The sequence below is a fragment of the Amblyraja radiata genome, chromosome 33, assembly GCF_010909765.2.
Source record: "Amblyraja radiata isolate CabotCenter1 chromosome 33, sAmbRad1.1.pri, whole genome shotgun sequence".
Classification (NCBI taxonomy): domain Eukaryota; kingdom Metazoa; phylum Chordata; class Chondrichthyes; order Rajiformes; family Rajidae; genus Amblyraja; species Amblyraja radiata.
In genome coordinates, this window is record NC_045988.1 from 1080258 (window position 1) to 1105603 (window position 25346).

Genomic DNA, 25346 nt, shown 5'->3' on the forward strand with positions numbered 1-25346 from the left:
TTAATATGCACTGTCCCTAATAAAATCAATTCAATTCAATTCAATGAGCCAATATGTAGGGATGATTTGACATCCAGTCTCTGGGTCAAAATACCCAAAATCAACCTCACCTTTTAAACAAATAGACCAAACCTTCCGAGACCAAATACCGGGCGATTTTACTGTGGTGAATGGAATGATCAAACAATCATGAGGTTGAGAAAATTCACTTCCTGGAGCAAGAGATGGCAGAGTGGGGCACATGATGATACAGTTGGGGCAGAGACATTCACACTGCCGGTAGAAACCATCGGTACACAAAGGACAGGGGAATTCTAGCACGCTCTTCCAGAACAGCTCGAGGTGGAGAGGCAATTATATATTCCAATTGGTTAAGTAGGTATTTTTAAATACAAGGACATTTAAGCTCCAAGGCAAGGAATAGTTGAGGATCCAAGATCTAATTCAAGTGGTCTTAAACAATTAGTCATAGAATATTATAGTGTGGAAACAGACTCTGTGGCCCAACTCATTCACACCGACCAACATGCCCCATCTACACTAGTGCCACTGCCCACAGTTGGCCCATATCCCTCTAAACTTGTCCTATCCATGCACCTGTCTAAATGTTTCTTAAAAGTTGTAATAGACCCTGCCTCAACTACCTCCTCTGGCAGCTTGTTCCATACACCCACCACGCCTTGTGTAACAAAATGTACACCTCAGGTTCCTATTAAATCTTCCCCCCCCCCCCTCAATTCTTTTCATTCCATTCACCAGTAAAATCTACGTTTCATGAAATGGCTTTATTTTTCTCTGCGATCGTCCAAATCCAATTGGTCTCTTGTTTTTAATCCATTTGTAATGACATTCCCTTCCCTTTCATTGTCAGTGGTCTGCTACACCCCATATAAAATACTTTGGAGTGATATCATGGGTGTGGGAAGCATGCAATCAGCTGTAATGAGGAGTGTTGTGACCTTCACCCCACCGTGGAGTGAGGGTGTTACAAACTTCACACACGATACCTCAGGCGACCGAATGTCTGGTGGACATTTGTGAACAATGGAAACAAGAAGTGCAGAACAACATAGAAACATAGAAAATAGGTGCAGGAGTAGGCCATTCGGCCCTTCGAGCCTGCACCGCCATTCAATATGATCATGGCTGATCATCCAACTCAGTATCCTGTACCTGCCTTCTCTCCATACCCCCTGATCCCTTTAGCCACAAGGGCCACATCTAACTCCCTCTTAAATATAGCCAATGAACTGGCCTCAACTACCTTCTGCGGGAGAGAATTCCACAAATTCACCACTCTCTGTGTGAAAAAAGTTTTCCTCATCTCGGTCCTAAAAGATTTCCCCCTTATCCTTAAACAACGTCAGAATTTCAGCAAATTCAAAGCACACAGAGGAGGAACACTTATAAAAATGTTTTGCATAAATGAGCAAATCAGCTTACCAAAATAAGCGGCAACAGCAATGATCGCTAAGACAGTAAGCACCATGAGGACAGTTACAATGATCTTCCTCTTCTTGTTCATGGCACATCTGGATGGATTAGAGTCATCTGGAGGATGGAGAATGTATTAGTGCAATGCTTGTCATTCAGTCTGCTTCGTCACCCATCCCCACATTAACAAATCCAGGAAGGAGCTGGGATCAGACACTGGGCCTGGCCCTGGGTTCACTTTAATTGGGCCTACAGATATTCAGGAGTGCTTTTGACTTCCAATTTATGTGGGTGCAAGATCTAAAGAGTCCGAGCGAGAAATACCACAAAGGAACAGAGCCACGTTTGTTTGTCTCTCCCAAAGACAGTGGCAGGGTTGGAAGGCTGAGGTCAGGGAGAACACAAACACCCAAGTTTCAACTCCCCCTCTCCCCCTCTCCTCCCCCCACATGACCAGGCCCACACATATACATTTATACTGGAAGTTTAGATATCAGAAAAATCAACTCTCTTTATCCAAGAACTCATCTTATTAGGATATCTTAAGAAGCTTTAAAGTCATTGAAATCTTTGGATGTGACCAGGTTGGAATGTTGCAAATGTCAAGACCAAATTTGTGCAAAATCTAACAAATAATGCCTAAGTTACCCTATCCAATTGAATAATTAAAAGCTAACGTTTGACAGGACTCGGCATCTTTTATGTCTCGATAAGGCAAAGGACCTTTGTCTAACATCCCCGCAGTTTATTAAAAGAGTAATATTATCATTCCTCTGTTTGCCTAACTTCATCTCAATATCTTCCACTCCAAGTTTGAAGAAATGCAGAGTTGAATCCCACAAATTCAGTACAGTACTTTGTTTACATTGCATTTTGCTCAAAGCCCTGAACCAATTTATAAATCATCAAAAGCTATAGGTTTAATGTCACTGAAAAATGCATCCTCCTCCTCCTCCCCCACCCCACCGACAGATGCCGTGACAATTATTAATGAAGACGTGCAGCATTAACAGTAATTTTTTGTAGCCTTCTGGCACAAGACTCATCATGAGTATGGAATATTAGATACTCACATCTTATCACTGTTCTACTATGTATCATCCACTAGATGACCATTCAAATCCCTTTTAAAAGGCAGAGATAGATTCTTGATTAGTACGGGTGTCAGAGGTTATGGGGAGAAGGCAGGAGAATGGGGTTAGGAGGGAGAGATAGATCAGCCATGATTGAATGGCAGTGTAGACTAGATGGGCTGAATGGCCTAATTCTGCTCCTATCACATAATCATGACATCAGCTCAAGCTTTACCTCTTTCACAAAACAGAGGAGGCGGAGGATAATGTTTCCCAATGAAAGGCAGGCGAAGGGAGACTCTACCCACACACTTTATACAAATACAAGTATTAGAGTCATTTGTCACACCTGGATCTACTGGAATGCTGGTGTTTACTGGACGTTGTTGAACAAACGCATCCGCCTCTCCCTTGACTTTCGCTCTTTCTTGTGGCTGAAAGAAATGAAGAGAGATGGTCAGATACCTCCATCAGCGACTGGTAACAGTGAGGGAGTCAACAGCTTCAAGTTCCTGGACGTACACACCTCTGAATATCTGCCTCCGGCCTTGCATATTGATGTAGTCACAAAGAATGTTCACCAACTACTCTATTCCTTCAAAGGGAGATCTGGTATTCCACAAATACTCTTGTGTACACCTACAGGTGTATGGTAGAGACCACACTAACTGATTGGACCATGGCCTGGTTTGGCAATGCAAACACCCATGAATGGAGAAGACTACAGAGAGTGGTAGACACTTCCTGACCCATCACACGTACTGACCTCCCAACACAAGAGTTCTACAGGAGACACTACCTCAAAGCAGCAGCCAATACCAAAGACCACATGCTCATTCTGCTCAATCAGCTGTAATGAGGGGCGTTATAACTGGACATTGTGCCTTCCCCCACAGTGCTATCCACTGTGGGGGGATGATTTTTTTTTTGTCTATTTGTAGTCTTGTAGGTCTGTGTCCAAGATGGCTGCCGTGAAGAGAGAGTGGACGCTGGCACGATTTGGTTGCCGCTGCTCCCTCTTCACACTGTGTTTTTGATTTTCTGTTTTTGGATTGAATCCTGTTTTTAATTTGTGTCTCTGTGATGTCCTTATTGTTATATTCCGATTATATGTTTACTATGTAAGGTGTCCTTGAGATTTTGTATGAAAGGCGCCCATTAAATATAAAATTTATTATATTATTATTATTATTATAAAATTCACATATAATACCTCAGGCAACCGAATGTCTGGTGGGCATTTGATGCCAGACTTGTTTGTGAACAATGGAAACAAACAGCGCTGAACAACAAGTCAGAATTTCAGCAAATTCAAAGCACACAGAGGAGGAACACTTTATTAAAATGTTTTGCATAAAGAAGCAAATCAGCTTGCATTTGCATCTAGTAAGAATTTCATTGTTCAGTTAGTATCACAATTAGATACCTTTGACTCTAACACACAAAATCCAAAACAACTTCTCTGGGGAGTTAGTTGTGCACTAGGGAGCAGATGAATCAGTTTTACACAGTCTACCTGGAAAAAAATGGGGTTTTCATTTTGTAGCATGGATTAGTTTGAGGCGAGGTATCTGAGTCTACCTTGTGTTGGGGGGGAGAGACCATGACCCCTGCACCCAGATCTTCCCTTCCTAATCCTGTGATGCCACGGGATTGGAAGAAGAGAGTTGTTGGTGGGAATCTCCAAACGAGCTGGCATCAGGGGTTAGTCACCATGGACGGACATTTAACCCGTCCCATCTCCGGACAAGAGTCCATGCAGCAAAGAAAATTGGCTACGGTCATTTTAATATTAAAAAAAACATGTGGCGGTACAATCTGAAAAAAGAGAGAGACTTTGAGTGCTTGGACCAGTAGACCAGGTAAAGCAGATTCATACCGTTGTCTTAAGTGCACAACTTATTATGCCCCTGTCCCACTTAGGAAACCTGAACGGAAACCTCTGGAGACTTTGTGCCCCACCCAAGGTTTCCGTGCGGTTCCCGGAGGTTGCCAGAGGTTGCAGGTAGTGGAAGCAGGTAGGGAGACTGACAAAAACCTCCAGGAACCGCACAGAAACCTTGGGTGGGGCGCAAAGTCTCCAGAGGTTTCCATTCAGGTTTCCTAGGTGGGACAGGGGCATAACTTCACAGAGATGTTGAATTTGATTTTATTGTTTCCGAGTCAGAGGTGTTTAAATTGTCATATGTACTGACAGCAGAGCTGTGAAATGCTTACTTTCAGCAGTTCAACATGCATCTAAATGAAATACACACATGAAATATAATCAAAACAATTAATAAAGTAATTACAGTATTTCAAGGTCACCATAACACTAATACAATAGCTGATGTGGAGTGGGGAAAGTGATCTGAGGAATCAGAACCAAACAGTGTTTCATTGCTTCAGGGGAAGAATTGAAAGCAGGTTGTAATAAATGTCTATTAGACTTTAATTAGTCTAAACAATTTGTGCACAGTTCTGGTCACCTTATTATAAAAGATATTTGGAGAAGATAAAGATTTATGAGTTAGGTGAAGAACACGGGGCTGTTTTCCACAGAAACACAAACACAGACAACCTGACAGAGGTTCTTCAAAACTATGAAAGAATTTACAACTCAGTAATGGAGAAAACATTTCCATTTCAGTAGAAACCTCCAAGGCAAGAGACCGCAACCGAGAGAATGGTTAGAATGTGGAACTTTACACTTTTTTATTTTTTATTTTTTTTTATTTTTATAAAACTACTTTTATTCAAAAAATAAAATAAACATAGAGTATTAACACAATCAAAGACTGCCTATGTTGACAGTTTACAAACAAACGATCATCAAATTAATATAACGTCAACTTTATCAACAAAACACTCGACCTCCAACGGCAACCAGCATTCACGGAAGGCCTCCAAAGTCCCCTGGACACAGCATGTTCCCTCTCCAGGGACAGGCGGGCACGGACGTAGACCCGGAAAAAGCTCAAGCAATTTAAAAAAACACTTAAACAAAATGATCAAATTAAAATATTAACATTTTAATCTATAATATATTCAACCTCCTGTGGTGACCAGCGTTCACAGAAGGCCTCCAGTCCCCATGGACACCGCGTGTTCCTTTTCTAGGGACACGCGGGCACGGACGTAACCCCGGAAAAGGGGCAGGCAGGCGACCGCTGTGTGGCCATCGACTGCCCGCTGCCTGGACCCGCGAATGGCCATCTTGGCCAGGCCCAGGAGCAGACCGACAGGGAGACCCCCTCCTCCCTCCCATCCATCCCCCCCTCTGTACCGGGAACTTTACACTGGGACTAGCTGATGAGAGAGTGGGGAATGATTCACAGGAATGTTGCCTGCTCGAGAGCTGGAGTTATATTGAGATTGGATAGGCTGGGAAGAAGGCTTATAAAATCACACGGGTATTGTTGGGGTAGAAAGTCTCTCAGTCTTTACCCCGGGATTGAGGAATCTACAAGTAGAGAGCAGTGGTTTTACATGAGAGGGGAAAGGGAATCGAAGGGGCAACTTTTTCCACAGCATGTGGTGGAAACATGGAACGAGCTTCCAGAGTTAGAGGGAGCAGGAGCTACAATTACAATGTTAAAAATATATGTGGACAGATAAATAGACGGGAAGGGTTTCAAGCAACATAGGCCAACGCCGGCAAATGGGAGTAGTGTTGATGGCCAGAATGGATGGGTTAGGGCCACAGGGTCTGTTTCTGTGCTGGATTAATACACATCTACAAGGTGCATATCATTGACATTGTTTAGACAGAACCAACGGGAAAAAACGGATTCCAAAGGGGCGAGATAAAAAGCAACAGGATTGGAGGAACCTCGTGTTTGGGCAGAAACACGAACAAGACTAATTTGGCCAAATTACCACTTTCTACACAACCCATCACTATCAGTGAATCCCACAATAATGATATCCTGAGACACTAGGTATCACAGAGTCAACAACCACAGTGTTCTCCTCCGTAAGACTATAATTAATTTCCACTAAAGAACCTCACCCAAAATTACTTGAAATACAGATACCTGCTGAGGTATTCCCTCCAAGCACTGGGCCTGTCACCAAGTTCCCTGTCATTACCAATATTTCACAATATTTACCAATATTGCGAGCGCTTGCTACAGCAACGTCAATAACTTTAATGCCAATTTACCCCAGGATGAAAACAATTCAAGAAAACCTCTGACTCATGGCAATAACCCAGAGATCTATCATATCAGTAGATGCACAACAAGCTCGCTCTTCCTTGCTTCTTATTCTAACCCCATATTTACTGAACCAGCTCCTCCAACAAATCCGATCATGCCATTCGATCACCAGGGGTGGCCAGGAATGGCCAGCCTGGGCTGCAGTTATGATCAGTTCACTCAGTTCACACAACCCTCTTCCTTTGGTTGCTGATCACCTTAACAGCAGACGAAAGTGGAGAGAATTTCATTCATGCTCCTAGACGCACATGGAGTGCCACCACCTCCAAGGGCAACAAGCAATGGGCAACAGAGACCAGTCTAACAGAAGCAGGCCCTACACTGGGAATGTATTTCAAACCAAGAGATATTTCAAGTTGATAGACACAGTGCTGGAGTAACTCAGTGGGGATGGTTTAGGTCGTTTTAGGTTGGAACCCTTCTTCAGACACTTTAAGTTCCTGGATAGTCATTCAAGTCATTGTAAGCTCTTTGCTTGAGAGACTATTCAAGGAAATAAGGAATTATTAGGTTTCAAAATTGCACAACAATTTAAGAAATATTTAAAGGAGCAGCCCGAGATTATAGACTCCTATTCATCCACTTCTGCAAACTGTTGAAACCAGGCAGCATCAGACTGGTTAAAACTCTGCCCACCTGCTTCACCGTTCTAATATCCCTCTGCAAACCATCTTCTGCACTACTTGCCACCACAGGCACCAACATGTCAAGGATCTTTCAATTTCATAACACCACATTTACACTACATTTCACAGAGACAGAGAGACAGAGAGACAGAGAGACAGAGAGACAGAGAGACAGAGAGACAGAGAGACAGAGAGACAGAGAGACAGAGAGACAGAGAGACAGAGAGACAGAGAGACAGAGAGACAGAGAGACAGAGAGACAGAGAGACAGAGAGACAGAGAGACAGAGAGACAGAGAGACAGAGAGACAGAGAGACAGAGAGACAGAGAGACAGAGAGACAGAGACAGAGACAGAGACAGAGACAGAGACAGAGACAGAGAGACAGAGAGACAGAGAGACAGAGAGACAGAGAGACAGAGAGACAGAGAGAGAGAGAGAGACAGAGAGACAGAGAGACAGAGAGAGAGAGAGAGATTACCTTGGCCATCATTTCCTGCTGTCGCTTCTTCCATTCTAGAATGAGAGCGTTACATTTGTGGCAGCGAATGCCTCTGTTGTATCCCTTTGCAAGCTCATTAGGTTTCAACACACCACACGAACACAGACGTGCTGCCTTCAGTGAGTCCATTGGCAGACTCTACTTCAGACTTCCTCACAGACTCCAAGATCAACATTAGTGAGACTGATGCTAAAGACCAGCGAATCACTTCATCACCAATTTGTAAATGCCGTTAAACTCGTTTCCCACTTCTTTTACTGGGAAACTATCATCTTGAACTAAATGAGGTCATTTGTAACATTTTTTAGCTTGCATATTATTATGCACAGAACCTCCTTGAATAAATCAGACACACCTTTTATGTTACCCTAGTAAAGTTCCGCATACTTTGTGCATAACCAAGATACGAGAATAACAATAACCCGGACTTGACTCTGTGGCCCTTTATTCTCTAGTGGACCCTAGCCCCACATGGGAATGCTGGTTTTGAATGAAAGATGACTTTCTCCATAATTTCACGATATTCTCATGATTTCTCCCCATCCACTACATCCCTTTGTCAGTTTTTGTCAGTGACCTTAATACAACTCCTCCCATGCTTAAAGCCCTCAATTATCATTCTAAATTTATTCTTAATCTACTTGAAAGCAATTGCCATTTGCAAGTATATGATTAGTGCTCATTCCAAACAAGACTTTGTTGTAGGTCTCCATACCAACATTGCCTTTGGTCACAACACCAACTCACTCCTTCAGTTTTTGATTTATGACTTGGGTTCTGACAGAAACAGGCCATTCAGAATGTTAAGTTTCCTCAGACAAGCAATATGATCATGGGTGATTTCCTATCATCAAGGTCACCGCCAGTTTATTGTCACATGTACCAATTAAGGTACAGTGAAATTCAAATGACCAGACAGCCATATTAAACAAAACCATATTCACAGACCCTGCTCACACCAGATGATGTCTGGATATCGATCTACCTTCTCAATAATTTCTGCACTTTGTCCCCCATTATCTTGAGGTAGATAACTATACAGGTTCATTGCAGGTGAGAAAAGATCTCAGTCCTAAAAGGTCTTGTACCATATCTTGAAACCTTCTTATTTTAGACCCTCTGCCAAGGAGAGTAACCCGTCCCACATCCGTTCTGCCAAGCTCCGACACAATGTCACAAGTGCCATGTGAACTGTGCAGCTGTTGGCAAGGGGAGAGGTACCCAACACAAGCCAGCCGCACATCATGGGCAAGGAATCAGTGGCAACTTGGCTTATGGTGTCCATGCCATTCAGGAGAGTTACCCAACATAATGCCACCTTTCAGCATTAATCTGTAGCCTTGCCAGTCTCAACTCTTGAAGTATACATTCACACAAGAACACAAGAAAACACGATCAGGAGTAGACTATCCCGTCCAAGCCTATCTCACCATTCAATAGGATAATGGTTGATCTAGCCAATCCTGAAGTCTACAGCAATTCCACAATGCCCACGCACCTGCCAAACATTTATCAGTCCCCGTTAAAATTCCACCAGAATCTTGCCTGTCCAATTGTTGGGTAGAGAATTCCAGAGAGATTCACCACTATGACAAGAAACTCCAACACACCCCAGGTTTAAAGTGACTGCCCTTTCATCTTGTCACTAGGTCTCCCAGTTCCATGTCAATCCACTAGTAGAAACATCAACGTCCACTGTAATGCTCATGACTTATGGACAGCCCATAAACATAGAGTGATACAGCACGGAAACAGGCCCTTCAGCCCAACTTGCCAACACCCACCAATGTGTACCTGCTAAACCAGTCCCACCTGCCTGAATTTGGCCCATGTCACTCTAAACCTATCCTATCCATGTACCTGTATAAATGTTTCTTAAACATTGTGATAGTCCCAGCCTCAACGACCTCCTCTAGCAGCTCGTTCCATACATCCACCACCACTTGCATGAAAAAGTTACCCCTCAGGTTCCTATTAAATCTTTCCCCTGCCCCCTCAACTTAAACCTATGTTCTCTGGTTCTCGATGCCCCTACTCTGGCCAAGAGACTCTTCGAGTCGACCCAATCTATTCCTCTCATGATTTTGTACACCTCTAGCAGATCACCCCTCATCCTCCTGCACTTCAAGGATTAGTCCCAGCTTACTCAACCTCTCCCTATAGCTCAGATCCTCAAGTCCTGGCAACAATCTTGTAAATCTTCTTTGCATCCATCCCAGCTTGACAACATCTTTCTTATAACATGGGAACTCAACATAATATTCTACATGTAGCCTCACCAACATCTTCTATCACTGATTAATACTAATAAATGTGAAGTCATTCACTTTGGGAAAAAAAAATGATAGGGCAAGTTATTTTCTAAATGAGGAGGAGCTGCGTTGTAATGCAACGCAAAGGGATCTAGGGGTATTAGTACATGAATCACTAAAAGTTAGTATGCAGGTGCAGCAAGCAATCAGGAAGGCCAATGGAGTTTTGGCCTTTATTGCTAGGGGGATTGAGTATAAAAACACGGAGGTCTTGCTGCAGCTGTACACAGTATTAGTGAGACCACATTTGGAATACTGTGTACAGTTCTGGGGTCCATACTTAAGAAAGGATGTACTAGCCCTGGAGGCAGTGCAGCGAAGGTTTACAAGATTAATTCCTGCAATGAGGGGATTGACATATGAGGAAGGTTAAGTAGGCTGGAACTCTACTCTTTGGAGTTTAGAAGAATGAGAGGCGATCTCATTGAAACATATAAGATCGTGAGGGGCCTTGATCGGGTGGATGCACCGAGGATGTTCCCAATGATCGGGTGAAACTAGAACTAGGGGACATAGTCGCAGAATAAGGGGGGGCTCTTTTAAAACTGAGATGAGGAAGAACTTCTTCACCCAGAGGGTGGTTAATTTATGGAATTCACTGCCCCAGGGAGCAGTGGAAGCAGAAACGTTAAATATATTTAAGTCTAAAATAGATGGTTTTTTAGCTGCCAAGGGGATAATGGGCTACGGGGAGAGGGCAGGGATATGGACCTAGGTATGGTTAGTATAGTAAGACCTGAGTGATCTCCTGGACAAGTGTCGATCGCCTGGATTGGGGTCGGAGAGGAATTTCCCGGATTTTTTTCCCGAATTGGACCTGGGTTTTATCCGGTTTTTTGCCTCCCCCAGGAGATCACGCGGTTCTTGGGTGGAGAGGGTGATAGCGGTATAAAGGGGAGGGTAGTGTCTTGTGTTCTGTGTCTTGTGTCTACTGTTTGTGGGTAAGTGTGTCTGTTTAGTGTTCAGCCATGAGCGAATGGCGGTGCGGGCTCGACGGACCTGGTGGTCTACTCTCGCACCTACTTTCTATGTTTCTATCATGACCTCCTAACGTCTACCTTCAATACTCTGATGAATGATCATTTGGAAGACCAGTGGGATGGGTGGGTTCGCTGGCTGCTCCAGGACCACTCATTCATTCACTCACAGCCACTCTTCCCAGACCCTCTCACTCTCCCAGCTCACCCACCACTGTTCATTCCCAACTTGGGAACCGTTCGCAGGAATAACCTTGGTACAAACCTGATTTGAATAAGATCGCCCCCCCCCCCCCCCCCCCCCCCCCCCCCTCACTCTACCAAATCCCAAAGAGTAGAGCTCTAATCCTTCTCACTGTTTGTGCTCACTCAATCCTTTTCTCCCAGGTTTGGTCAAATGCATCTTCTGGACATCCATTTGCAGAAAAAGTGGGTCAAACCTCAGCAACACCCTTCTCTGCAATAACATCTTCTCTATTTTTAAACTCCAGCCCCTCAGCAATAAAGCCAATTGGATAATTTCCAATAGAATTAATTCCTGTCCCTGCCCACTAACCATTCATTTTCTCATGCATGAAACCACCCACATCTGTCAGTAGAGAAACTTGGATGTAGTTTAAACACTGGCCATTTCTGCCTCTGGCAGCCTGTTAATGAGTTGCTCCCTAATACCCAATGCGTGAAAACAATGTTCCGATTCCTTATAACCATACACCAATTATTTTAAACCTCTGCCCCTTGGTTTTGAGCGAAACTCTATTTGGGCCAACAGTTAAATCTCCCCTCATCGTCCCATGTAGCAAAAGCAACCACATTCTATGCAGAAGATGCCCAAAACAGCACCTGCAGTTCCTCGTTTCACCCCCAATACCTTGCATTAGACTTGAGATACAGCACAAAACAGGCCCTTCGGCCCACCAAGTCCGTGCCGACCAGCGATCAACCGTACACCAACACCATCCTAAACATTGGGGACAATTTACAATTTTCACCAAAGCCAATTAACCTACAAACCCGCACGTCTTTGGAGTGTGGAAGAAAACCGGAGCACCTGGAGAAAACCCACGTGGTCATGGGGAGAACATACAAACTCCGTACAGACAGCACCCGTAGTCAGAATCAAACCCGGGTCTCTGGCGCTGTAAGGCAGCAACTCTACCGCTGCGCCACCGTGCCGCCTCGATAATATTTTCCAAAAACAGGAAAGTTGCCGGAGAAGCTCACGGATCAGGCACAATGTGTGGAGGGGAGTGGTCAGGCAGCTACACCTGGAAGTCCAGGTGAATGGCCGACTGCCCATTCCCACAACGGATGCTGCCTGGTCTGCTGAGCTCCCCCAGTAACTTCTCCTTTGACCCAGATTCCATAATCTTGTTTTCAAAGAAATACAAAGAATCCAAATGTGCATTTACAGGCACTCCCGACTTTCACAAAGGTTACATGCCGTGAATGTTTAAGGAAGGCAGATTTTACACGTCAGCATCACCATCTCCATCCCGTGCCCGAAATAACTCGCTGAGACTATTCTCTCTCCCAGCGGAGTCCAGGGCACTCTCTCTGACCCGCGGCCTACTGGGTAAGCACAGGTGTCATTGCCAGCTCCTTTCCAATGTAAATGAGTGATCACTGTGTTGTAGAAATTACAAACTGCCTTGATGACACAAGGTGTGTAGGAAGGAACTGCAGATGCTGGTTTAAACCAAGGATAGACACAAAGCGCTGGTGTAACTCAGCGGGACAGCCAGCATCTCTGGAGAGAAGGAATGGACTGGAGAAGGGTCTCAACCCGAAATGCCACCCATTCCTTCTCCCCAAAGATGCTGCCTGTCCCACTGAATTACTCCAGCTTCTTGTGTCTATCTTGGGACTGAGCTTGGAATAGTTTATGTAAGTTGGAGTGGACACATGTCACCTATTGTACAAGGTGGGAGTGGCTGTGTACAAGGGCTGATTCACTCACTGTACAAACATTCACTTCCAATATTATGTTTAGGGTGCTGATTATCACAGGGCCAGGGTAGAGTGTAAAGCTTTGCTTTGCATGTTATCCAGATCAGACAATACGATATGTAAATAGTATAGTATATGTCAAACTGGAGATCAATAGCCAGAGCAAAGGGTGCAGAATATAGTTCTCAATGTTGTCGTCCATCAGTTCCATAGACAACGTCCAATGTCCACAAAAAGGTAGATGTGAATCGGACAGTAACTAATGGAAGGACTGTTCAGAAGCCTGAAAACAGAGCGGGAGATGCTGTTCCCGAGTCTGGTGATGCGCCACCTTGTGTGTCAACATGGGATTTATTTTCCCCCCTATCACATATCAGTGATATGTTTTCACACAGGGCCCAGTCCCTCAATGTCCAGTAACAGACAAACACCATTCTGTGACCATACACTATGTAAGTACAACCCTTCCTGACCAGAGCCTCAACATCTCTCATCAACCAGCGTTCCCCAAACTTGCCAGTCTCTCCCTTCACCCAGACGGAAACACGCTGGCCACATACTCGTGCTATCGCACTTCTGAAAGTCTCCCACTTGCCAGAAGTTCCCTTTTCTGCAAACAAGCTGCCCCAGTCGATGTTGTTGGTTCACATGCTTGATCAATGGTGTTTTATCATTAATGTCTTATTATTATTATTAATGTTTAGTGTTTCCTGAGTCATTCGTAAATGTCACTGTATGTCATGTTGTTACTTGTGGGCGGAGCACCAAGGCAAATTCCTTGTATGTAAATACTTGGCCAATAAACTTACTTACTAGTGCAAAAACTCAGCCATGCTGCAAGTTAGGACCGTACCTTGTGGGCCATTCCTATCCTGTCTCTAACTACCTTAAAACCTACAGAATTATGGTCACTGGTCAAGGTAGTCCCTCACTGACACGTCCCACCTCATTCCCCAAGAGGAGATCCAGTGTTGCTCCCACTCTATTCGAGCCCTCTATATATGATTGATTCAATGATTCTATATTGTCACGTACCTAGCTACAGTGAAATGCATCGGTTTGCGTACAACCTGGTAAAATTATGTAGCAGTCTTCAATATCCAAGAAAGGAGCGAGAGAGAAAATGGGGAATTACAGACAAGTTAGCCTGACTTCGGTGGTGGGAAAGATGCTGGAGTCAATCATTAAAGAGGTAATAATGGGGCATTTGGATAGCAGTAAAAGAATTAGTCCAGGTCAGCATGGATTTATGAAAGGGAAATCATGCTTGACTAATCTTCTGCAATTTTTTGAGGATGTGATAAGCAAAATGGATGAAGGGGAGCCAGTGGATGCAGTGTATCTAGACTTTCAGAAAGCCTTTGATAAGGCCCCGCATGGGAGACTGGTGACTAAAATTAGAGCACATGGTATTGGGGGTAGGGTGTTGACATGGATAGAAAATTGGTTGGCAGACCGGAAGCAAAGAGTAGGAGTGAACGGTTCCTTTTCAGAATGGCAGGCAGTGGCGAGTGGAGTGTCGCAAGGATCGATGTTGGGGCCGCAACTGTTTACCATATATATTAATGATTTGGAAGAGGGAATTAGGAGCAACACTAGCAAGTTTGTGGATGACACAAAGCTGGGTGGCAGTGTGAACTGTGAAGAGGATGCGGGGTGAATGTGTGGGCAGATGCGTGGCAGATGCAGTATAATATAGATAAATGTGAGTTTACCCGCTTTGGCGGCAAAAACAAGGGGGCAGATTATTATCTCAATGGGGTTAGGTTAGGTAAGGGGGAGGTACAGCGAGACCTGGGTGTCCTTGTACACCGGTCACTGAAAGTTGGCGTGCAGGTACAGCAGGCAGTGAAGAAAGCTAATGGAATGTTGGCCTTCATAACAAGAGGATTTCAGTATAGGAGTAAAGAGGTTCTTCTGCAGTTGTATAGGGCTCTGGTGAGACCACATCTGGAATATTGTGTACAGTTTTGGTCTCCTAATTTGAGGAAGAACATCCTTGTGATTGAGGCAGTGCAGCGTAGGTTCACGAGATTGATCCCTGGGATGGCGGGACTGTCATACGAGTAAAGATTGAAAAGACTAGGCTTATATTCACTGGAGTTTAGAAGGATGAGGGGGTATCTTATAGAAACATATAAAATTATAAAAGGACTGGACAAGCTAGATGCAGGAAAAATGTTCCCAGTGTTGGGCGAGTCCAGAACCAGGGGCCACAGTCTTAGAATAAATGGAGGCCATTTAAGACTGAGGTGAGAAAATACTTTTTCACCCAGAGAGTTGTGAATTTATGGAATTCCCTGCCACAGAGGGCAGTGGAGGCCAAATCACTGGATGGATTTAAGAGAGAGTTAGATAGAGCTCTAGGGGCTAGTGGAGTCAAGGGATATGGGGAGAAGGCAGGCACGGGTTATTGATTGGTGACGATCAGCCATGATCACAATGAATGGCGGTGCTGGCTCGAAGGGCCGAATGGCCTCCTCCTGCACCTATTTACTATGTTTCTAACACAGTACACAGGTGGCGCCACCTATTGGTGACGGCAGTTATAAAAGTTCCCTGGACATTCCTAACTACTGCCTGCCGTGGCACATAGCAGCAGATGCTGCCCTTTCGTAGATATGTCTTCCTGGCTAAAAAGACAGCCCTATGCTCCTCTGTACCATGCCTTTAGCATCGATACTCTACAATATCGAACTGCTAGACCTGCCCTTCTCTCAGCCCCGTTCCTGTAACGGCTATAATATCACATTCCCCCCCAAGCCATTCCATTCCTGCGATCACTCACCTGGCCAGCGCAGGAATAAATTACCACGATTGCAATGCTTCAAGTCTCCAGAAAACAACACTTGTGATTTAGTTTAGAGATACAGTGCAGAAACACACCCTTCGGCCCACCGAGCCCTCGCCAACCAGCGATCCCCGCACATTAACACTATCCTGCACACACCAAGGACAATTTACATTTACACCAGGCCAATAAACCTACAAACCTGCACATCTTTGGAGTGTGGGAGGAAACCAAAGATATTGGAGAAAACCTACGCAGGTCACGGGGAGATCGTACAAACTCCGTACAGACAGCACCCGTGGTCAGGATCGAACCCAGAACTCCGGCGCTGTAAGGCCACCGTGCCCCCCCTAACTTAAAAAAAATGAATTATCCAGCTGACTCACAGCCCATTACACTTTGATTCAATTCTATCAATTGTTTGTCCACAATCACGATTTGAATTCTGCTCCAATATTTGGGAAACGTTCAAAACTTCTGCAGTATCTACAGACAGTCACTGGGTTGACTTACACTTCCTGTAGATCGATCATCTATCTCAAAATGTTCCCTTGCACCTTAGCACCAGACCTCTATGTCAAACCTTGCTACCTAGAAACATTTGAAAATCCACAATGGTCATCACCTAAATCATTTACAAAAGTTGAAGAGAGAAGAGAGAAACCATCTTCCTTTCACATCAAACCGAGAAGCGAGTCATAACCGCGGGAATGAGCCAACACTGTGAATGAGGAAACTATCGACCTTGCACACCTGTTCAACAATACACTCGAGACCTTGCCTAACCTCTTCCACATTGAATCTTAACCACTGGAATTAACTAAATCACTTTACAACCTTGCCACATAATCCATTGTAGATATTTGACCCAGGAAATATGCCAAAAAGGAAATGTTTGCAATGGTCATGTTTCACCAACTGGTAGATTAGTGGGGAGGGCAGCCATGCACCAGCCATGCCCGTCCATGCCAGCTCTCCCAGACCACTATGCAATCACTCAAACACCCTCACATCAACTCTCTCCCCACACCCATGTACAGCTCTCCCTTCAAGCTTTCAATTAAAATGAACATGACCATTCAATCAAAAGACACAGAGTGCTGGAGTAACTCAGCGGGTCAGGCAGCATCTGTGGAGAACATGGATAGGAGATGTTTCGATTCGGGACCCTTCTTCAGACCCTTGTCCAAAACAATGGCCACAAGCGGAGGTTTTGCTGGTTTGGAATGACGTCAAACTGCATAGTTCCCAGAGTTGAACCTTCACTCTCTAACGCAGTCGAGAACAAAAGGCAAAACCTATAGTGAATATTTCTAGAATATCGTCTAATGTACCATTTGTAATTTGGAAAACTAGCTTCTTGTAAATATTCTTCATTTGTTGCGTGCTAACCAGTCAGTGTAAAGATAATACATGATTAAGAAGGTATCCCTGAATTAAACGTGTATCAGAAGAATTTATTCAATTACGGGCTAGTAATGGGAAAAAAGCTCATACTTAAATTCTGGAAAAATGCGCCCACACCAACAATAAAAATGTGGACATCAAATATGTTTGAAACATTACATCTGGAAGAGATGAGATTCCTCTTAGCAGGTAAAGCAGACCAATTCCAAAAGACGTGGTCTACGTTTATGGACCTATTACAAGCATGAGGTGCAATAGTAATTTTAAAAATAAATAAATAAATAAATGGTATCAGGATCTGGCAATGGGAGGTAAAACAACAAAAACAGACTTGGTTGGTAGTCCCCTTTCTGCGGAGTTTAATGTTATAATAGAGCGATTGTCCCTACTTTCTTTTTCTTTCTTTTCTAGGGTCTACTTTCTTACTTTACTTCCTTCTCTAACTTCTTTTCTAAGGGGCTTTCTTTTCCCAACACTGTCTTGCACTTCACGACTCTTGCGCACTTTCTTTACTTTCCTTACTTCTATCTTTTTCTTAAAGCTCAAAAAAATGAAGCGGTACAAAAAAATGTATTAAGATATATGTGTTGTGTATTATTGTAATTTACCGTACTTCTAATAAAAAAATAAAAAAAGATAATACATGATCACAATCGAGCCGTCCACGGTGTACAGATGCACGATAAAAGGCAATAACGAGCATGAGGCCAACTATCCCATCTGCCCAACTATCATGTCTATATCCACCCACCCCCTGCCCATGCACACACCTGTCTAAATGATTCTTCAATGTCACCATCGTCCCTGTTTCCAACCCACAACTACTGTGTGAAAACATGCCCAGCAAACCTCCTTAAAACTTTTCCCCCTCACCTTAAACCTAAACCTCGAGTATTTGATAATTATACTCCAGGAAAAAAGGCCGGCAATGTAACACTTTCATGACTGTCAATTTCCCACACTTCCATCATCATCTCCCCTCAGTGTTTGATGCTTAGTGAACAATCCACGTCTGTGCACCTCTCCTCATAGCTAGTGCTGTCCATACATCAATGATCCCACGGCTGCAGGTTCCGCAGCTACGGGCCAGTGAAGGGAACAATATGTCAGCGACACATGGAATCTGCAACAGTTGTTGAGCAGCAAATAGAAAGGAACCAAGGCCACGTCCACAAATACACAGTGGCGCAAGCAGGCGTGCGCAGATCTTGGCTTCGATTCTGTGACCAGGTTTGTCAGCATGTAAACCAAACGAGGGAAGAGGGTGTAGAGGAGTCAAAATCTGCAAGCTGGACTGGGGAAACAGCGGGTAGAGTTGCTGCCTTACAGCGCCAGAGACCCGGGTTCAATCCAGACTACGGGCGCTGTCTGTACGGAGTTTGAACGTTCTCCATGTGACCGCGTGGGTTTTCTCCGGGTGCTCCGGTTTCCTCCCACACTCCAAAGACGTGCGGGTTTGTAGGTTAAATGGCTGTGGCAAAAATTGTCCCGTGTGTGTATAGGATAATGTTAATGTACTGGGCAATTGCTGGTCGGCACGGACTCGATGGGCCGAAGGGACTGTTTCCATGCTGTGTCTCTAAAGTCCACAGTCTAAAGAGAGCCAATTCAATACAGGAGCAGTAAGATGACAAAGTGCCGGCCTACGGATGGGATAAGGAAGTCAGAGTGGGATTGTTAGCGTGCAAGGAGGAGTGTGTGTGTCCGGGTTGGGGGGGGGGGGGGGGACAAGGGTGGATTGTTACGAGAGATTCAATCACAGTGGTGTATCCTGTAGAGCTGTTGCATCACAACCACCCAGACACGAGCCCAGCCTTGGTGTTGTGTCGGGAGATTAACCATTCCTCACGGATTTCCCCTGCTGCTATGGTTTCCAAACAGAATTGGCACACTGGTGGGTTAATTAGAAACATAGAAATTAGGTGCAGGAGTAGGCCATTCGGCCCTTCGAGCCTGCACCGCCATTCAATATAATCATGGCTGATCATCCAACTCAGTATCCCGTACTTGCCTTCTCTCCATACCCCCTGATCCCTTTAGCCACAAGGGCCACATCTAACTCCCTCTTAAATATAGCCAATGAACTGGCCTCAACTACCTTCTGTGGCAGAGAATTCCAGAGATTCACCACTCTCTGTGTGAAAAATGTTTTCCTCATCTCGGTCCTAAAAGATTTCCCCCTTATCCTTAAACTGTGACCCCTTGTTCTGGACTTCCCCAACATCGGGAACAGTCTTCCTGTATCTAACCTGTCCAACCCCCTTAAGAATTTTGTATGTTTCTATAAGACCCCCCCTCAATCTTCTAAATTCTAGCGAGTACAAACCGAGTCTATCCAGTCTTTCTTCATATGAAAGTCCTGACATCCCAGGAATCAGTCTGATTAGACAATAAAAATCATCCCTAATGCATTGGTGAGTGGTGGAGGGTCGGGACAGCCACTGGGAGTGGACCAAACATGAAATGGAACTGATGTGGGGGGCATTGGATGGTCCACGTGGGCTTGGTGGGTTGGGAGCAGGGCATCGATGTACGGTCTCCAACAATCAAGGAACACAAACATCGAAACATATCAGTTATGGAGACAGTCAACGGTCATTGGATGGTTAGCAGTCTGACAGGGTCAGGGACCAAGAGAGGGGAAGGGATTGATGTGGACTGGGTAACTTGGAGAGGGCAGGAGAGCAGGTCAAATGGTAACTGGATGGCAGTTCAGCCTGTCATGGGAAACTGGTCCGAACATTTATAAAGATCCTTGCGTTCCGTACACATGTTCGGGGCAACGGTAGAGGGTGGAGGAAGGGCAGATAGAGGGCGGAGGAAGGGCAGATAGAGGGCGGAGGAAGGGCAGATAGAGGGCGGAGGAAGGGCAGGTAGAGGGCGGAGGAAGGGCAGATAGAGGGCGGAGGAAGGGCAGATAGAGGGCGGAAGGAGATGACGGGATTAAATCTTGAGGAATACCAACCAGAGTTGACAACTGTATCTCAACTTTACAGTTCCTCCCACCCACTCCTCCCATTCACAGCGAGATCGTTGCCAGTAGCGAGTAGAAGCTGACACTGGAAAATACCTTGGAGGCAGACGCAGGCACTGGGTGGAGGCTGGCAGACGCAGACACAGACGCAGACACAGGCACAAGCGCTGGGCAACAGGGAAGCTGCCGGACTCTGCAAAACTCTCTGACCAGATTAATTTTCCAGTATTTCCTCATCCACCTGTCCCACCCCCTCACCCCCATGTGATCTAAACATGCTTATCGGTTAACTCACAGCAGGCAATTATAGGCAGGATGTTTATTCACTTATCCCATTTACATAGAGTACAATTAATACAAAGGGCAAACTGATTATTTCACTTAATTTGATAGCAGCTGTAGGTAAACAAGCAGCATCTCCCTCCAGCCCCACACCCTGACTGCAGCAGCCCAGGATATCAGATCTTTATGCAGCCAAAACATTGCTGTCTGGACATTTTGCAAACTCTGTGAATGCCTGGGATTCCCCCCCGGGTCCCCGATTCCAGAAGGTGAAGCGAGGGACAATAAATCGCAGGGGGACAGAGAAATAGGACAAATGACGTGGAGTGGGACTCAACGGTCCAATAGTCCTCCTGTGTGTTATGATAAAGATAAAAGCAAAAATCATTTGAAGCCAGGCAGCTGGGCGGAGAATGGCTACTATCTATCACCACAGATTCTACTCTGGATGAAGGATGGAGAGGAAGTGGAAGCAACAGAACTTGCCCAGCCTGAAGGAGAAACAAAAAAGGTGTGAATAATTTAGATGTATTCGTGAGAAGAGAGGAGAGCATGTAAAAAAAATTAATATATAAAATGATTATTTGGATTTTGGATACATTTGCATTCCAGCCCCATCATAGATCATTGTGGTTCAGAAAACATCTGGGTTTGGGTCAGGCACATGTGTCCGATGACACGGCCTCAAGCCAGCTGGATACATTTACGATGGATACTAATGAATCTGTTGGGTTGTAACAAAAGCAACACTTCATTCACAAATCACACTCAAAGGGAGAGTTCAGCTTTCACCAAAAACCCAACTGGATTGGATTCTCAAATGTCAACAACAGACTCCCAGAATCTCCAAGAGAAATCCCTCGAATACGGCAACAGGAAGGGTCTCAACCCGAATAGTCCCCCCTTCCTTCTCTCCAGAGATGCTGCCTGTCCCACTGAGTTACTCCAGCATTTTGTGTCTATCTTCGGTTTAAACCAGCATCTGCAGTTCCTTCCTACACAGGTAGGGGGGGACTGCCAAGGCAGCAAGTTCAGGTGTTAGGTCACCTTACACTGAAGGTGAGGAGTGTGTGACTGGGACCCAGGTTGTTTGGGCCTTTAAGGTTTGTGCAGGAATTTGGGATTAATCACCAGGATAGAGCTACAATCAATGAATGTTTAATGTGGCCGGTGATGGAGAGGAGAGGGTAAGAAGAAAATAAAAATCGGAGGAAATTAAACAAAATTATACTTTTTGCTTTTGAACACCAGTTAAATGGTTAGATGATCAAATGGGACGTGATGGTAGATACGTGAAGGATGAACAGTGCCAGGAGTGTGGAGGAGGAATCAGTGGCGGAGAAAGCAAGTGATGAAATAAATCTCCACGAACATTTGGCAAAAATCAGTGCAGATTGCCAGGGACTCGGGGACTTGGCAGACAATTATATTGTTGCATATTTACACCAGCCCAGTCCATCACAGGCTCACATCTCCCCACCATCAAAAACATTGACACAAGGCGCTGCCTCAAGAGATGACATCTATCAAAGACCCCCACCATTGGGCCATGCCCACTGCTACAACTGGGCAGGAGGTACAGAGGCCTGAAGTCCCACATCAGCAGATCCAGGAACAGATACCAGGTTCTTGAACTAACCTGCAGGGCCCTGATCCCACCACCACAACAGAGCACCATGGACCACCTCTTGATACCACGAACAGGACCATGAAGGGCCTGTTTCCATGCTGTGTCACTCAATGACTTGATCCAATTGCATTGGCACCTCTAAGTAGCAGTGAACACTGCCATATCATGGCCAGACTTCCACCAGCCCATCCCCCACCATCAACACCATGTTCCTCCATCAGATGGTGACATCTATCACCAAGGAACTCCACCAGCCAGACCAGACCAGACCAGGCTTCCTTCTCACTGCTACCATCAGATGTATAGAGAGCTGAAGACCAACAGCAGCAGCTTCAGGAACAACTACTAGATTATGATCCATGATCAATATCACATTGGTCATCTTCAGTCACGCTAGTTGAAGGATTAATATCAGCACCCAGAGTGGTGACCAGTATACAGGGAGGATTGTCCAGGAGTGTCGCAGTGGCCTTGATGGCAGGACATGTCCCAGTTCAGTGCGCTGTGTTACAGCGAGCCTGCAGTGCACGTTGGGGGCTACAGTTCTCACATTACAACCGTGATACTTGGAGAACCCGGTGGACCACAGCCAGGAAGAGGGAGCCTGCTATGCCGAGCCGAGCCGAGCTGACCCGGGCTCGTGGCCGGAGGTTGGAGTCAGTAACGACACACATGACCAGCGAGGAGTGTGGGAGATGAGAGGAGAGGGGACCGGGGTCTGGCCCAGCGCGACCTTGAGATCGGCTGCAGGAGGATAGAAACATAGAAACATAGAAAATAGGTGCAGGAGTAGGCCATTCGGCCCTTCGAGCCTGCACCGCCATTCAATATGATCATGGTTGATCATCCAACTCAGTATCCCGTACCTGCCTTCTCTCCATACCCCCTGATCCCTTTAGCCACAAGGGCCACATCTAACTCCCTCTTAAATATAGCCAATGAACTGGCCTCAACTACCTTCTGTGGCAGAGAATTCCAGAGATTCACTGCTCTCTGTGTGAAAAATGTTTTTTTCATCTCGGTCCTAAAGGATTTCCCCTCTATCCTTAAGCTGTGACCCCTTGTCCTGGACTTCCCCAACATTGGGAACAATCTTGCTGCATCTAGCCTATCCAACCCCTTAAGAATTTTGTGAGTTTCTATAAGATCCCCCCTCAATCTCCTAAATTCTAGCGAGTACAAGCCTAGTCTATCCAGTCTTTCTTCATATGAAAGTCCTGACATCCCAGGAATCAGTCTGGTGAACCTTCTCTGCACTCCCTCTATGGCAATAATGTCTTTCCTCAGATTAGGAGACCAAAACTGTACGCAATACTCCAGGTGTGGTCTCACCAAGACCCTGTACAACTGCAGTAGAACCTCCCTGCTCTTATACTCAAATCCTTTTGCTAGGATCCCACCCCCCGGGGCACAAAGGTGGACAGGAGAGGAGAGGAGGACGTGGATTCACTGGCCGACCCACATGTCCAAGGAAGGTGACAGCTGCAGACCCTGCAACAGTCTGGGGCTCGCCTGGGTCGGGCACCGCTCATAACAACTAGAGCACGGACTGGACTTGGAACATGGCGCCTTTTCTATGCAGGATCGGTAGATCATTGCTGTACAGTTTGCTAATCAGGGATTGTGTGTATGGACTTTGCACATGACAATAAAGCAGCAATGAACGTGTCCTTCATTGCCTATGAAGGTGCCATTGAGGTGCAAGTCCATCTCACTTCATAGAGCAGGAGAATATTCAGCTACAACGGGATCAAAATGGCTTTCAGGAAATGCAGAACATCTTTGACTAAAAATAAGGATCAGGAGATGTGATTTTAGAGACACTGTGCGTGTGAGCAGCCCTTTAACATAGAAACATAGAAAATAGGTGCAGGAGTAGGCCATTCGGCCCTTCGAGCCTGCACCGCCATTCAATATGATCATGGCTGATCATCCAACTCAGTATCCCGTACCTGCCTTCTCTCCATACCCTCTGATCCCCTTAGCCACAAGGGCCACATCTAACTCCCTCTTAAATATAGCCAATGAACTGGCCTCGACTACCCTCTGTGGCAGGGAGTTCCAGAGATTCACCGCTCTCTGTGTGAAAAAAGTTCTTCTCATCTCGGTTTTAAAGGATTTCCCCCTTATCCTTAAGCTGTGACCCCTTGTCCTGGACTTCCCCAACATCGGGAGCAATCTTCCTGCATCTAGCCTGTCCAACCCCTTAAGAATTTTGTAAGTTTCTATAAGACCCCCTCTCAATCTCCTAAATTCTAGAGAGTATAAACCAAGTTTATCCAGTCTTTCTTCATAAGACAGTCCTGACATCCCAGGAATCAGTCTGGTGAACCTTCTCTGCACTCCCTCTATGGCAATAATGTCCTTCCTCAGATTTGGAGACTAAAACTGTACGCAATACTCCAGGTGTGGTCTCACCGTTAAAGACAGTAATCCTCGGTGAAGGAAATACGGCATATCTTGGTGCACAATACGTAGCAGCATGCCATAACCTGAGAGACGGCGAATGACCAACATGCACATGTGCACGCACACACTAATTGACATTAGAAATAAGAAATTAATATTGAATTGCTAAACTTGCTATTCTGTTATACTGCTTACAGCTGCAAGAACGTATAGCAATCAATAAAGGGCTAAAGGTCGATTGCGAGTATATGTACAGGAACATATCTATCCATGCACCATATACTTGTATTTATATTTATGCATTTTAAATATGCATGTTACGTTTAATACTTTGGCAATATAACGATGTATGATATCATGCCAATAAAAATTTTTTAATTGAAAAAAAAATTGAATTGAGTGCCCTCCTGTCCAGGTATTGGTGGTCCCATCCCTCCCCACCTCCTGCTCTAGCAGCCCTCACCTTGACTTGCCCCCATCCCGTGCACTCTGCTGCCTCCCCAACCCCCTCTCCTGGCCTTTGTTGATGGTTGTGGTCTGAGCAGCAAATCTTTCCCGCCGACCAGAACCACAACATCAGGCTGCCGTTGCTGGCAGGTGGTTGCTGGTGTATTTACACTGTACACCAGCCACTACTCTGCCTGCGAGACACGTCTCAGTGTTAGGCCTGGACAGTCTGACCCTATCCCATCACACTGACGGGGTGCAGTGGAGTAAACAGAACCACACAGGGCTGCTCCTCTTGGTCGCTGTGACTGTGATAAGGGGTAAGACATTTAGA

The 25346-nt window shown here is 45.3% G+C and overlaps 1 protein-coding gene across 5 annotated transcripts in view; it reads right to left on the minus strand.

Annotated features, from left to right (window-relative positions):
- The window catches only part of LOC116991365 (transmembrane protease serine 4-like), a 61686-nt gene that overhangs the window by 35310 nt on the left and 1030 nt on the right, over positions 1-25346 (minus strand). For 2 of the 5 annotated variants that reach the window (XR_004416771.1, XM_033049954.1), the window contains exons 1-3: positions 20341-20496; positions 2857-2941; positions 1444-1551 (exon numbers count right to left, since the gene is read on the minus strand). Coding sequence is in view for 4 of the 5 variants with exons in the window: in XM_033049954.1 (XP_032905845.1) it covers positions 1444-1551; positions 2857-2941; positions 20341-20481 (334 nt within the window). In the remaining variant the exon portion in view is untranslated. Of the gene's footprint in view, positions 1-1443; positions 1552-2856; positions 2942-7812; positions 8041-20235; positions 20305-20340; positions 20497-25346 lie in introns of those variants that run through there. The other 3 variants (XM_033049956.1, XM_033049955.1, XM_033049958.1) reach the window with 3 other exon arrangements.